At 30.5% G+C, this 14292-nt stretch overlaps 4 protein-coding genes across 4 annotated transcripts; 2 read left to right on the forward strand and 2 right to left on the reverse strand.

Moving 5' to 3' along the window:
- The first annotated feature begins 245 nt into the window (after positions 1–245).
- spt4 (Transcription elongation factor subunit spt4) lies at positions 246–1712 on the forward strand. The gene is made up of 4 exons (XM_029308534.2): positions 246–492; positions 613–719; positions 992–1047; positions 1528–1712. Exons 1-4 carry the CDS (start codon positions 430–432, stop codon positions 1644–1646), a joined length of 345 nt encoding a protein of 114 aa, XP_029164367.1. The 5' UTR covers positions 246–429; the 3' UTR covers positions 1647–1712.
- Positions 1267–5351, reverse strand: LOC114935646 (uncharacterized). The gene is made up of 6 exons (XM_029308533.2): positions 3730–5351; positions 3194–3584; positions 2944–3107; positions 2714–2855; positions 2486–2628; positions 1267–2332 (listed from the first exon to the last, which is right to left on the reverse strand). Exons 1-6 carry the CDS (start codon positions 4849–4851, stop codon positions 2114–2116), a joined length of 2181 nt encoding a protein of 726 aa, XP_029164366.1. The 5' UTR covers positions 4852–5351; the 3' UTR covers positions 1267–2113.
- Positions 5352–5865: 514 nt separating this feature from the next.
- Positions 5866–6493, forward strand: mago (mago, exon junction complex subunit). Its single transcript, XM_029308503.2, has one exon. It carries the CDS (start codon positions 5983–5985, stop codon positions 6421–6423), a length of 441 nt encoding a protein of 146 aa, XP_029164336.1. The 5' UTR covers positions 5866–5982; the 3' UTR covers positions 6424–6493.
- A 1920-nt stretch (positions 6494–8413) lies between these two features.
- LOC114935653 (lysophospholipase D GDPD1) lies at positions 8414–14245 on the reverse strand. Its single transcript, XM_029308540.2, has 7 exons — positions 13924–14245; positions 13668–13710; positions 12647–12828; positions 12354–12574; positions 11192–11325; positions 10987–11104; positions 8414–10894 (listed from the first exon to the last, which is right to left on the reverse strand). Exons 1-7 carry the CDS (start codon positions 14045–14047, stop codon positions 10769–10771), a joined length of 948 nt encoding a protein of 315 aa, XP_029164373.2. The 5' UTR covers positions 14048–14245; the 3' UTR covers positions 8414–10768.
- Positions 14246–14292: the final 47 nt, after the last annotated feature.

Genomic DNA, 14292 nt, shown 5'->3' on the forward strand with positions numbered 1-14292 from the left:
AATAATTTTCTAATACTTGCAGTTCATCGATGCGTTCCTCGACGCGCGTTTCACGACATGATGGTTTCGAGTGAATTGAGCGCCGAATAGTCTTCGATAATCGAATCGATCGATTAATCGAACAATCGCTTAATCGATCGATCGAATACTTCGAAATTTTAGCGCCAAGTGGAACGTTCCAAATAATTCATCAATGGTAGCCAATCAGTTTCGTGCTTTTCCGGAAGTAGTCGTACGTCATTTCCTGTAACAAAGTGGCGTCTTTCGCAAATAATATTCTATTCTAACCTAACTGATCTAAGCAAATCTGTTATTTATATACAAGGCATCTGTGATTACAAAACAGTTAAATCTAGACTTCCTCATATTTTTAAATAATTATATAAAATAAATAAAATTGTGTTACTTATTACGATATATAAGAATAATATGGAGACTGTACCGAAAGATTTGCGTGGATTAAGAGCATGTTTGGTATGCTCCTTAATTAAGGTATGTATTGTATAAAAAAAGTGTTGCATTCACTAATAATCAATTTTTCAACCAAGTCGATATATACAGGATTTTCTAATATTTTTGAAATAATCGCATTTGTAATCTTGCTTCAAACAGACCTTTGAGCAATTCGAGTTTGACGGATGTGACAACTGCGACGAGTTTCTACGTATGAAGAACAATAAGGATAATGTTTTCGATTGTACGAGTTCCAACTTTGATGGGTAATAATATATATATACAATTGCTTAAGAGTAATTTTTTAAACACATACAGTAATATATTTCTGTGAATATTTAACATTGGCACAAGATTTTTATATTGACAGAGAATATTAAAGATATGTATGCAAAAATAATTAATAATTATCAATTATCGAATAAGAGTATAAGTATAAATTAATAATATTACACAACTTAATAAATAATTTTATTGTAAAAGATGAAACGACAATTTTAACACTGTTCACTCTATCTCCTTATACTTGGTTTTTTAGAATGATCGCTGCAATGAGTCCAGAAGATAGCTGGGTGTGCAAATGGCAAAGAATAAGTAAGTAAATTTTAAATATGATGATATTACTTAAGAATAACTAATATCTTATAATTGTATTTTATATATATATTACATACTTTTTTATTTTATCTCAAGAAACTTTTTAAAAGCTCTATTTTAATTTTAAAGTTGTGTAGTAAAATAAAAATATCACTGACATGTACAAGTCTCACTTATAATGCATGTTTATTTATAATATATAATTCTCTCTCTAAATACTTTAATAAATATATTTATTTCTGAGATTTTGCACTTAAACATATAATACACTTATGCACATATATTTTATTCTTATATATATAAATGTCGATATATAATTTATATATCAAGGAACATATTTTATCTGCATACATACAACTCTTTTACTATCAAGATTTATTTAAATAGAATGATGCACAATCGTTTTTTAATAATTGAAATTTCCTACCTAATTAGATCAATTATGGCCAACATTGATAGAGATTCTGTTTGTTTCAGATCGTTTCTGCAAAGGTGTTTACGCTATATCAGTATCAGGACGGTTACCAGCTGGTGTCATTAGAGAAATGAAAAGCAGAGGAATAGTGTATAGGCCGCGCGATACGAGTCAACGTTAATTATTATCATAATTATAAGAAATTTTGTATGTGTAAATAATATAATAAATTAATCCTTTTGTAATACTGCATTGTGTTAAACGCATTATTCATCATGTGAAAATAAATATATAAATATATTTGTGTAGTTAAAATATATAAATATACTTCTCATTATATATCATTGTACATATATTAAGAATTTTTTAAAAATATAAGAACTTAAAAAATAATTGGCATAAACATTAAGTACTTTTTTTTTACTTATGTACATATAAGAGATTTCATTTCAGATTATGGATTAATGAAAATTTTAATTTACTTTTAGAGATCTATTTACTTTTATCTCTACTTTTAGAGATTATTTTGAATATTAATTCTTGAATTGAATTTACGAATTCTCTATTAATAAGATATGTATGTGAAATTGTATTCTTAATCTAAATTAAAAAATGTCGAATCTGTGTGCAGATTGGTATTTTGTTTTTTTAAATGTGGCTTCCTGGACATATATTTGGTTGATAAAATAAAGAGTATCGCATTACCGGCAACTGATTGTTTACGCAATTGAGCCACAAATTTGCGCATGTTACGTGATAGTTATTATCATTATAAACAACTCGACCACTCGTAATAACTGTTAAACACAGGGAACAAGACACACATTCTCCCTGATGTAATGGCCAAGCTGGTAGTTCAGTGACAATCTGAAATATACAAAATGTACATTTACTATACAAATTCGATACAAATGGATATTCTATAATAATATCTTTGTGTAAAGATAGATGTAAATATTTAAGAACAAAAATTGTATGGAATATAAATAAAAACATTTAACATTTATTATGAATATTTACTGGTATATTAGTGTAAAAAGGTTCCATTTCAGCCCAGATCCGATCAATATCCATCAAAAGATCATCAAATCCAATAATGTTTATGTCCAATTCTTTGTATGAAAAATTAACACGTCTACAAACAGCTGCAACTTCAGCTAATTCTAAAAATAAGTTATTATATGTCTCACATGTGTAACTCACAGTGATATATGTAGTATATTTTTAAAAATTTAATAAAACACTTACGACAAAGAAAGTTGTATCCTTGGGCTGAATTTAAAACTTCCTGCAAAACTAATTCTGATGTTATATTGGTAAATATGTTGGCTGCAACTTGTAACAGTAAAACACAACTTTCCATATATTGTTTCCATTCCCAGTACATAGCCTGTAATAGAGAAGTACTTGATAAAATATAATCAAATCAATGTTTTCTTTACATTTGAACATTTTGATATTTCAATTACAGTGTATACCTGCTGTGTAGCTTCTACAACTTGATCTTCCTCTATGTTTGAAGGTAAAAATGATTTAAGATCTAAGCTAGGCACAGATCCTGATCGTGGCAGTGCTTCGGATGGACCACTAATCAACTCTACACTATTTATTGAAATAGCATCCTCTTTCTGAACATTCTTTCCTATATAAGAATAATATACTACTTGATTTAAATGAAATGAGACGCAAGCAAAAATAAAAATGCGGCATGTGTTGCGAAAAACGCACCTGATTCTACCAATTGTGCTTCAATTCCGTCATCAAGTTTTAAATTATTAAACGACTCAGATACTTCAGATACAAAGTTCAGATCTGTTAAATTGTTACTGTCAGCACTAGAGTGTGCTTTACTAAATTCAAAATCTGCAAATACATTGTTAAAGCTCTCAGTATCTGAAGCATCTGATATGTTTGTGGGATGATTAGCAGGTGGCTGTTCCGCAGACATAAATTCTCCAAACTCGTCGGCCGATTGATTATTAAGAGTTAAATCTAAACTTGCATCATTCACAACAGACGTTTCCTGAACTAATGCACGCAATGCACTGTATTTATCTTCAGTTTGTTGCAAGCTCATTAAATCTTGTTGAACAGAATTAGACATATCTACTGTGACAGCCTACAGATAAATTACATATATATATATATGTTATATATGTATGTATATATATATATAAAAGCAAAAAATATATATTTAACTTTCAACTTAAATATAAATATATAAAGATATATACTTGCTACAATTGTTTAATATATTTATTTACCTTCGGAGTTAAATCCACTTTAGGCAATATTTCTTTATCATTGCTCAGAGATATAGGCTCTATTACAGTTGCCAGACTGTTAAAACTGTCATTGTAATCCTTAGGCAAGTCGTTATTTCTAATTACAGTGTCTTTGAGTATTACTGTTTTCGACTGATTCTTTACTCCACATTTAGGAAATAGATCCAATGGAGCCTCTATCGTGGTGGGATCCTTATTTTGATATGGTAAACTTGCGGGTGTACGAATTTGAGTATTAATATGTATAGTTTTCGGTCCAGGAGCGGCTTTCTTGACTTTGTCGACTGTCTTCTTCACTCCTAAATTGTGATTAGCGAGTCTGCTGCCAATTGCGGAACCTTGTTTACTATCCCAGATAGGTGTGGCAGAGACACTAGAGATCGGTGCGCTTTGAAACTCGGTAAATTCATCGCAGGACTCGTCAAAAGATGACGCAGGTGGAACGTCGGTTTGAACACGCGAACTTTGTTTCAGATCTTTTGACAGGTTGTTGAAACTATTTGCGGTTGCGCCAGACACTAGAGTCTTGCTATCGGAACATGATAATTTTCCAGGTATATTGTTCGAGAAGGGTGTATTTGCATCAAACACATGAGCTCTACCTTTAACTTTACCCTTAACATCAGACAAATACTTCCCCTCCACATTATTGAACTCTTCATTACCATAATACTGAAGTTTCTGCGTGTTTGTCTGTGCGCTGGGTTGTAGATTCATCAAACATTCTATGTTTAAGTATGGCGTAGGGGGAAAAGGAAGTAAATGCAGGATGTCGAGACTGTTGAAGGTGTAAGAGGTCTGCGCAGCAGCAACAAGAGCCAGCACGACGTACAGCTCCTGCTCAGTCAATTGTCCTGCGTACTTCTGATTAGCCAAACTCCATATGTGACCCAGCACCTCGGTGGACAACTGACTGGTGAGCAGCAGTGGAAACACCTTGTTGGTGTCCACCAGCAGCTCAGTTTGCACCCCGTTCGACCTGACCCGATCGTCCCTCACCGCCTCCCACACCATCTTGTAAACAGGCGGCAAGGTGGTCGAATTGGTCCACAGCCAACTCGGCAGCTGATTCAGTCTCTTGTTCGAGTGGCTCTTATTCATGTTTGCGGCAACGAGGGATCAGGAATCACCGCTACGAATCACGTCGTGGATAACGTAAACTTATCCAACTCGCGCAAGAGTTCATTCTGGGTCAGTTGAACTACCTTAACGCATACATAATTAATTGCCAAGATAATGTCGAAGGTCCATTGAAGGTTGAGCTCGCGAAGACAATTTATAGCGCAAATATCATTTTTTTCTGCCAATGTAGACGGAAAATGTACACAATTCAATATCTACGTCAACTGACACGATTGACGTCAACTTCATCTGTCATCCCCTCCCTCAGATTAGGGTTAAACATTGTCAGGTCGTGTCCAAATATTCATTCATCCATCGCTGCTCAAAAACTGTAACTACTTTTCATCAAATAATTAAAAATTATATGATCTGTCATTTATCCTTCAATTTGACATTCCATCTGACATCTCATCCTCTACCTGTCGAACGCCTAAAAATACTGTAGACAAGGAGAACGTAAGAGATAGGAGGTGCGAGAGATAATCTAATAATACGCGCCATATTTTTCAAGACAAATGTCAACCAATTAGCGCCTCGGTTCGACAAAAAGGCGCAGCCAATAGGAGAGCGCGGTTCGATCGCGCAAATAGAAACGTCATCCAACGATCTCCATAAACAGTGTTGCCACTTATAGGGATTTTTATTTTTATTTTTTGAAACATCTATTATGAGTACAAATTACTATTTATTTTCGATAAATAAAATAATTCAAATTTTTATTTGCATAAATAAAATATATATTTTTTATTTTATTATTACATGTGTCATTGTCAATGTCAATACGGATGTTTAAATATATGAATAAATGTTTATTTCTCCAAAAAATTTGTTTTTATATTTACCCAAAAATCTACTATATACTATGTATAAAAAATAAAAATTATAAAAATAAAAACTATGAGAATTAAATTAAATTATAAAAAAAGCGTAGGGAAAAGTAGGGATTTTCTATTAGATTAGTAGAGACAAGATCTTTTAGATCAGTGGCAACATTGTACATAAAAACAGACTCGAATGTTTGGTTACGGCACGGCAGACGATTGTCATCCACGAGCGAGAGAGAGCGTCGTCGGGATTATCAGACCTGAAACCTCGTAATCGCGGTTCAGGATGTCGACGGACTTCTACATACGCTACTACGTCGGTCACAAGGGCAAGTTCGGGCACGAATTCCTGGAATTCGAGTTCCGGCCGGACGGCAAGTTGCGTTACGCGAACAACTCCAACTACAAGAACGACACGATGATCCGAAAAGAGGCGTACGTGCACCAGTGCGTGATGGAGGAGCTGAAACGCATCATCCAGGACTCGGAGATCATGCAGGAGGACGACTCGCTGTGGCCGCAGCCGGACCGGGTCGGCCGCCAGGAGCTGGAGATCGTCATCGGCGACGAGCACATATCGTTCACCACGTCCAAGACCGGCTCCCTCCTAGACGTCAACCAGTCCCGGGACCCGGAGGGTCTGCGCTGCTTCTACTACCTCGTCCAGGATCTCAAATGTCTGGTGTTCTCGTTGATAGGACTGCACTTCAAGATCAAGCCCATATAAGCCCTCCCTAATCCAGATCCTGTATTATTGTAATCTTTTTTATCCCAATAAAATATATGTTTATTTCTAATTTGTTTTTTTATTTATTCACGAGCGTCGACAAATTTAATAATTTACAAATTTACTGTATCTGTCATAATTGACAGATTGAATGAATATATAAGTACATATATATTAATTAATTATTTTATTTTATCTTTGGAATTTGATATGAAACGGAATGAAATAAGATAGTTGTATATATTTGGAAGTTGATAGAGAGAGAGCCGAAAAGAAAAGTGCACAAAGTTCAGTTCAGCGAACAACACTTCTCGTCCGAGAAAACACGTTCGTTTCCCGCTAAGCAATTGGCAAATGGATAGATATATTGATATATATATATTGATGTATATATATATATATATATATATATAAGAGGTGAGATATAATTTAAAAAGAATGATAATTGCACGCGTGCATTGTTTTAGTATGCTATTGTTATAGTGATAACAATGCATTGTGTGTCACATACATATAATTATTTTCTTGCATTTATATTTTCTAACCTTCGTGAAAGGTCTAAATATATATAATACATGTAATAAATATATCATGTTTCTGAAAAAGCACTCTTAAAAATAAAAATTTGTCAAGATAGATATTCATATTATTTATATTTTTTATTTTTTATATCGAACATAAACTTTAAATGATTAATAACTTAATAATTTTATTTCAGAAAATAGAATAGATAAATATATTTCATTAATTTCAAGCAATCTTAATTTCAGATACAAGATAACTGCAAGATGTCAAAATATCCTGCTGAGCAAAATACAATAAACAATAAAAGTATCGACGATGAGGGACGTAGAACTCAAACAGACTCAGTCCATGAAAGATTTTGTACGAACGTTTACGTTTATTGTGATGATTGCAAGAATAAGATTGAACCAAACAAAGCTGCTATAGAGAAGCACTATGAAGATGAATTACATCCCTCAAGCAAAACTTGTAGATATTGCAAAGGCAAAGTATTTATCTATAGAAGCATAGTAAATAGTGTTGAGGACGGCCAAAGTTATATATATCATAGATGCAAGCACGAATGTTCAGAAGAAAAGAGTTCAGTTGATGAATCGTCATGAATCTCTGCAACTTTCTCTTACATAAGTTTTCTGAATTTAGAATGTTTAAAATGTTTTTAAAAGAATCTGAAAATATTTTTAAAAGATCTGTACATGGTAGATATTAATTTGATACGCAATATAAATTAGAATATAGCTATTTATCATTATTTATATTTTGAGACTAACATCATTTATTGTTATTTAATGCATGTAGCATCTCATAAATTATACATTTCAAATGTGTTTTATACAAGATAGATACAACAAATTTAGGAGATATTTTGTATAAATTTATAAATTTCTTTTGAATATGATATGAAAAAGAATGTAATTGTAAAAGAGTAAAATGTTAGATTGTAATTTTTTATATATAATTTTATATTTTGTACACACATACATAAATTTGTAAATTTTTTATATATTTTACACTGATATGGATCTTTATAAAAAGTACAATTAAAAACAAAAGTTTGTAACAGTTTTTTTAAATATAATATATACACACGCATATTTTGTCATATTGTAAACATTTACATATAATTTAAAAAGTGACAATTATTATTTATACATAATTTCATATTTTAATAAAATAAATTAAAAAATATAATATGTATAAAATACATGATTTCTGGAATTTATTCATAAATTTAATATAAAATTATTGTTTTTACATGCACATATAATCTGTAATATTTTTACAGATGTTAGAAATCTAAAAAAAATATAAAATAAAGGGATAGAGATAAAAAATATTATATATATATATATATATATATATATAACTTTAAAACTTAAAATAGGTAAAGAAAACAATTTTCTTATTTATTATAGAATGAAAACTTATATTATAAACTTTGAGCTTACAAATACACAAAAATCGATTTCAAGTACAAAGGTACATGAATTTGTACATAGTTTATTTTTCTATAATTAACATTCATTGTAAAACATTTCCGACATTTTAATTACACATTATAGAACTCTGATTATTTAATAGAAGCAATTTATAACAAAATTTTTTTAGTATATCACTTATTTAACCTCTTCCAATTGTATGAAGTACAGTACAATTCGTAAAGTTAAACATAGACAATTTACTTAAATACATACAGAATTCCTTTCTCTTTCTGATACCTACATATTACGTGCATAAATTTATAAATTCAATAACATTTATACACAGTCATCATATATTCTTGTACTATTAAAATAAAAAAAAATGATATTAAGGATTTATATATTTAGCTTAAATAAAAGATTATTATGTCATTTAAAGACAAAAAATACTGTGTTTGTAAATTCAATAAATGTACAGTATATCTTCAAAGATTTGATACAATAATTTGAATAAATTAAAATTAGTAACATATTAATTAAAAATAAATATATGCATATTACATGAACTATATGACTGTCCTATTAAATAGAATATAATGTATACAATCTTTCTTATTTTTTAGTCATAAATATTGATATCCTTCACATCTCTTTGGTATTTCTTGATGTGTATATATATATATACGCATTTATTTTTTTATCTTTTTATCTGAATATGTATATTGCATACATATATAATGGCACATATACACACAGATCTTTTATAAAAGAAATCTAATTGTATAAATTATATATAATACATATAAGTTAGAAAAGATGTGTTATTATTATACTTTTTATAAATGCGTGCGATGAGCTTCAGTAAATATATTATTAACATAAATATTTTTAATGTGTATATTCTTCCTACATTTAAAGGATTAGAAAAGTACAATATCCAACATATAGATATCCATATAGACAATTATATCAATTATATTAGCTGTAAAATGCCCTGTATGCAAACACATGATGCAGCTTTGTAGACAGGACATGTTTCAGGAATAGATTAATTCACAGAAAATCCTGATAAAATCCTGAAATATGTCCCACATACACCGACTTGTAGAAAGTTATAATACTGGTATCATACTGTAACTATCAAATATACCATCATATTCATCAAATACAGAATTTGCAAGTGTACATAAATTTATTTTTTATTTAATAGGACTCTAGTCATATATGATAGGGCAATTTCAATTTCTCAATAATATGAGACTGATACTACTTTTTATCACATTCATTTTACGAAAAGGAAATTCCTTATATCACACCCATATACATTAAGGACATATCACGATCAGCATAGCTCGATTTTTCTTTTCTTCTCACACATAAGTTTTTTTTTCATGAAAATGTTAAAAATTATTTAACAAATGCACCATAGATCAGACTATTTGTTTTGTCAAGCCTCTGAATGCTGGGCTAAGCTAACACTGGCCCCAGAGAGATATATAATAATCAATAGATATTTATCAGATCAATAGATATTTTGTACTAATAATCGGGATATGCACGCACGCACGCGTGGACGCAGACTTTCTTAGGACGTGCGATATTGTTTCCTCACAATAATTTTATAAATATGAAAGAGGAGATATCGTAAAAAGTTTTAATAAATAAGTTCTTTCATCAGATTACAAAATATTAACTTGTCAGATTATGAGGAGACAAAGCATGCTTATCCCATAAATAAGGATATTCCAATATACGATCTGAGACCACTGATAAATAGATTTCACTGACAAATTAGATAGAAATGCGTATATACGACCGTACTACATACTATTAAAAATTAAAATTAAATTATTAATTTAATTAACAGTCGCAGACTGTTATTCGACTACTCATTGTGCGCAAAATAATTGATCAATAGTGATAATCAATATACTAGTTTAGGCTAAATTAATCATAATTTAATTTTAAAAAAAGCCTCATTATGCCTTATAAATAAAAGTGAATGAGAAAAGATAGTAAAATAAAGACTTGCGAGGCCAGAGCAATCTTATTCCGTGAATGGACGCTTGCATGATTGATGTAACAGTAATAGAGTAAACTACAGTGCGTGTGCAATATATTGTATATGTAATTTCACTAATGAATCGATTTGTACGGACTGTCGCAATTCTGGCAAAATTTGTTCAAGTTGGCATTTATACACAGAACATAAGCAAATAGTTCTGCTTTGCTTATAAAAAATATACTACTTTGTCCTTTCCGTATAATAGCTTATACATATATCTTCACACACATTATGTGGCGGATATCTCTTTATAGACATAAATAACTTTACGAATTTCCTCAACAGTTTGTGTTATCTGATGTATAATCTTTAAAAATGTATGTAACCATGCACTTCATTCTGTTGTATGGTTTTTTAAAAATAATTTTAATTTTGTTGGATAATCTGTCATAACACCAGTTGCTCCTAACTCAAATGCTTTTTTGAATTCCTCCTCTTTGTTCAATACCCAAAAGTAAACCTATACATAAACATATTTAATAAACTCAATAGTGTTAAAAAGTTATAATTAAGTGTATAATATAGTATGAATTATAATGCATATATACTTACATGTATGCCTCGTGCTCTTAGATGATTAAATAAGCACGGCCTCATTAATAGCACATTAATTGTACGTACTACAAATTTTTCCAGTGGTAAAAATGTCGGACTTGGACCGCCTTTGCGTCTAGAATAAAAACGTAACAGAGATAATTAGTTTAAATATTGTAACTCCATTGTAATTATAAAGAAATATACTACAATGATATATTACCTCAAATAGATCGAAGGTAAGAAAATTTCAAGATGTGTTTCTTTTAGTGGTACAAACGGCAGCAAACCAGTATACATGAGGAATATCAACATTGTCACACGTTGCATTGAAAATAATAAATTTACATTTGGATTCTATAATAAAAAAAAATCGAGATTATTAAAAACAAAATCAATACTCTATAAAAAAAAAACATTCTATTCAATTTTTTATACTTACAATTAGGCCCGATTGTACCAACATTATTTTAGTTTTAAGCGCGACTTACATATGTATTTATATTTATCTTTCTTTCTAAATAAATAAACACAAACATATATTTAAGTTTCGTTTCAAATCAAAATGATGTTGGTGCAATCGGGCCTTAAAAAAATTAATTAGTAGACTTTATAACATTTGCAATTTCTTCTAATAATACTCTATGATATAACAAATATATCTCTTTAACAAATTCAATGTATCAATTTGCTCATGAATAAAAAACAGACATGTGTAAACATAAATATCTTATTTTGAACAAAACTAAGTAAAAATTACTGTCAAGTTTTTTATGAAGTAATATCTATATTCTTTCAGGTTTATTAAGTTATCTAAGTCAAATAAATATAATCCTAAAAAATAATATATGAAATTAATTTGCTAATTTTTGCAGTAAAATGTTGTTTTGCTCACAAACTTAAAGTTTTGAATGGCAAAATAGCCTTGTAAAAAACAGCATATACATAAGTCAGAGCAAAAATAATAGTACTAAAATGTTTTGCTCTGATGTATATATATGCTATTTTATTACAATGACTTGGTAAAACAAATTTTTTAAACTTATTTCATGAACAAAAAATTCGGGGTCTTGATATCTTGAAAGCAAATAATTCAAAGAAGATTCTAATGCTATAATAATGCAAACAATTAATTTTTTAATTTGCTCTGACTTATGTATATGCTATTTTTTTTACAAAATCATTATGGCTTAATCTTAAGCTATCTAGCCATTCGTAACGTTTTAATAGTTTAAGCAAAACAATTTTTTACAACAAAAATTAGCAAATTAATTCCATATGTATAATTTATTGTTTTGATAATTTCGTTTAGATAGCTTAATATTCTTTTCAAAGATATATTAAATTAAATTTTAAAAGTCTGACAAACTTCTATATTGACATACCATTTTATAGCATTTCTGTGTGACCTCATCACTAAAGTTTCCCCAAACTGTATATTCTTCTCTATTGTATTGTTTTATAAGATCAGAAACTTTTGATATAAGCCGATCATCATTGATTTTAATATCGATATTAATAGGGATGGTGGGAAATGCCTCAAAGACTTCTCGTAACAAGGCAAATCGTCGATCTTCTTCCCTTGCAGACCCCACATACTCCAAATCTGTTCAACTACAGCTTTTAAATACTTTTGTTCAAAGGTATAATTTTTTCTTAAAATAATAAATAACAATACCTGGCTCAAAATCAATTGGTAAACGTTGCTTTAAGAGTGGCAAATCTTTGTAATCCAATTCAGAGATATTTTTATCTACACCAGTGCTACGTAAAAGATTCTGATCGTGAGAGACTATTACTTCGCCATCTCTTGTAAGATGACAATCTAATTCCAACATTTGAGTTCCAATAGCCACTGCTCTGTAATTGTAAGTAAAAATGTTAATAGCTTGTTGCAAGCATATGCATATTTTGTGTTATTATTAAATTATTATTATTAATACAATTTCAACAAAATATAAATAGTAATCAAAACATAGCTGATAAATCATAAGTGCTTTTATGCAGTTAAAATAATTTTATGATAGACATAAAATCTGCAGAAATATTAATTCAAATATATTATAGTATACCGGTACTATTATAAAAATATGTATTTCAAGTAACTTGACTTTTTTAATGCTTACAATTTTATACTTTATTTTATATAAATCAATATTAATATAAGTTTAATTTTCTGCATGAGTCTATTATGTTAATATTAATATTACATAATGTTAGAAACAACTACTAAAGTTCACAATGTATTTCTTGATTTTAAAATGTAAGAGTTGTGTATCAAATTGCTTGTGTTTATATATGTATGTATGTGTGTGTGTGTGTGTGTGGATACATACTAACATGTATATCTTGTGTGTATAAGTCTATCTTTATTGTATTCCTGTCATACTCTATAAGTGTTTACATTATTTAGTTGTGCAAAACCAGAAACTTTAGACAGGAATATAAAACCAATGTTAGATTATGAAAATTAACATGGCAACAAACGATTTTAACTATTTATATCTCCGTTATACAAATATATACAATGTATAAATTTCGGATAAAAAATAATTTACAAAAAAATACGTCACAATACGTATCTGGTGAGATCACTATTATTCACAACTGGCAATCATGATGAAAATTCTCGCAGTTCTTATAGATATCATAAGCACACAAGAGACAGAGTCTTGAGTAAACAATATATTTTAACTAACCGTCTAAATGCGCACATCGTGTTCTCATAGCTCTCGCCCGCTCCTAAAAGGGTTCACACACAGCAAAAATTAATGAGATTGCACAGAGAGAGGGAGAGAGGACACTCGCACATATCGAAAAAAAAAAAAATAATCTCGCACGCGAGAGATCTGACAGGGTAAACAAAAGAGGATGAGGGAAGGGAAAAAGGAAAGAAAAGAAGAAGAGGAAACAACGCCCACGACGACGACGTCGTCGTCAACGATGACGACTCACCGCCCCGATGACTGATATGCTGGCACAGAAACTTCACCCTCTTCTTCTTGTGCAGTAGGGTGGGATACTTGAAGAGTATCACCGAGGTGAGCATGTAGCCGCCGATCAGAGTGTACAGCAACATTTCTCTCTCTCTCTCTCGCTTCTGTCACTCCGCCTCGCGCGCAAACCTTTATCTTATCCGCCGTCGAATGACATATCGAATGCACCTGGCGCGCGCGGCCAAACAATAGATACAAATAAACGGAGGGAGCAGACGACGTGAGAGTAGAGCGAGGCCGTCGTCCCCGAATGATGCGTTCTCGAGAAGCTCCGCGCGACTGAGCCGAAGAAAGAAACTGCACCTGCGCACTTTTCCCGCGGTTTTTT

Source organism: Nylanderia fulva, unplaced genomic scaffold (genome assembly GCF_048542155.1).
Source record: "Nylanderia fulva isolate GAGA-0341 unplaced genomic scaffold, ASM4854215v1 Scaffold18, whole genome shotgun sequence".
NCBI classification, from domain to species: Eukaryota; Metazoa; Arthropoda; class Insecta; order Hymenoptera; family Formicidae; genus Nylanderia; species Nylanderia fulva.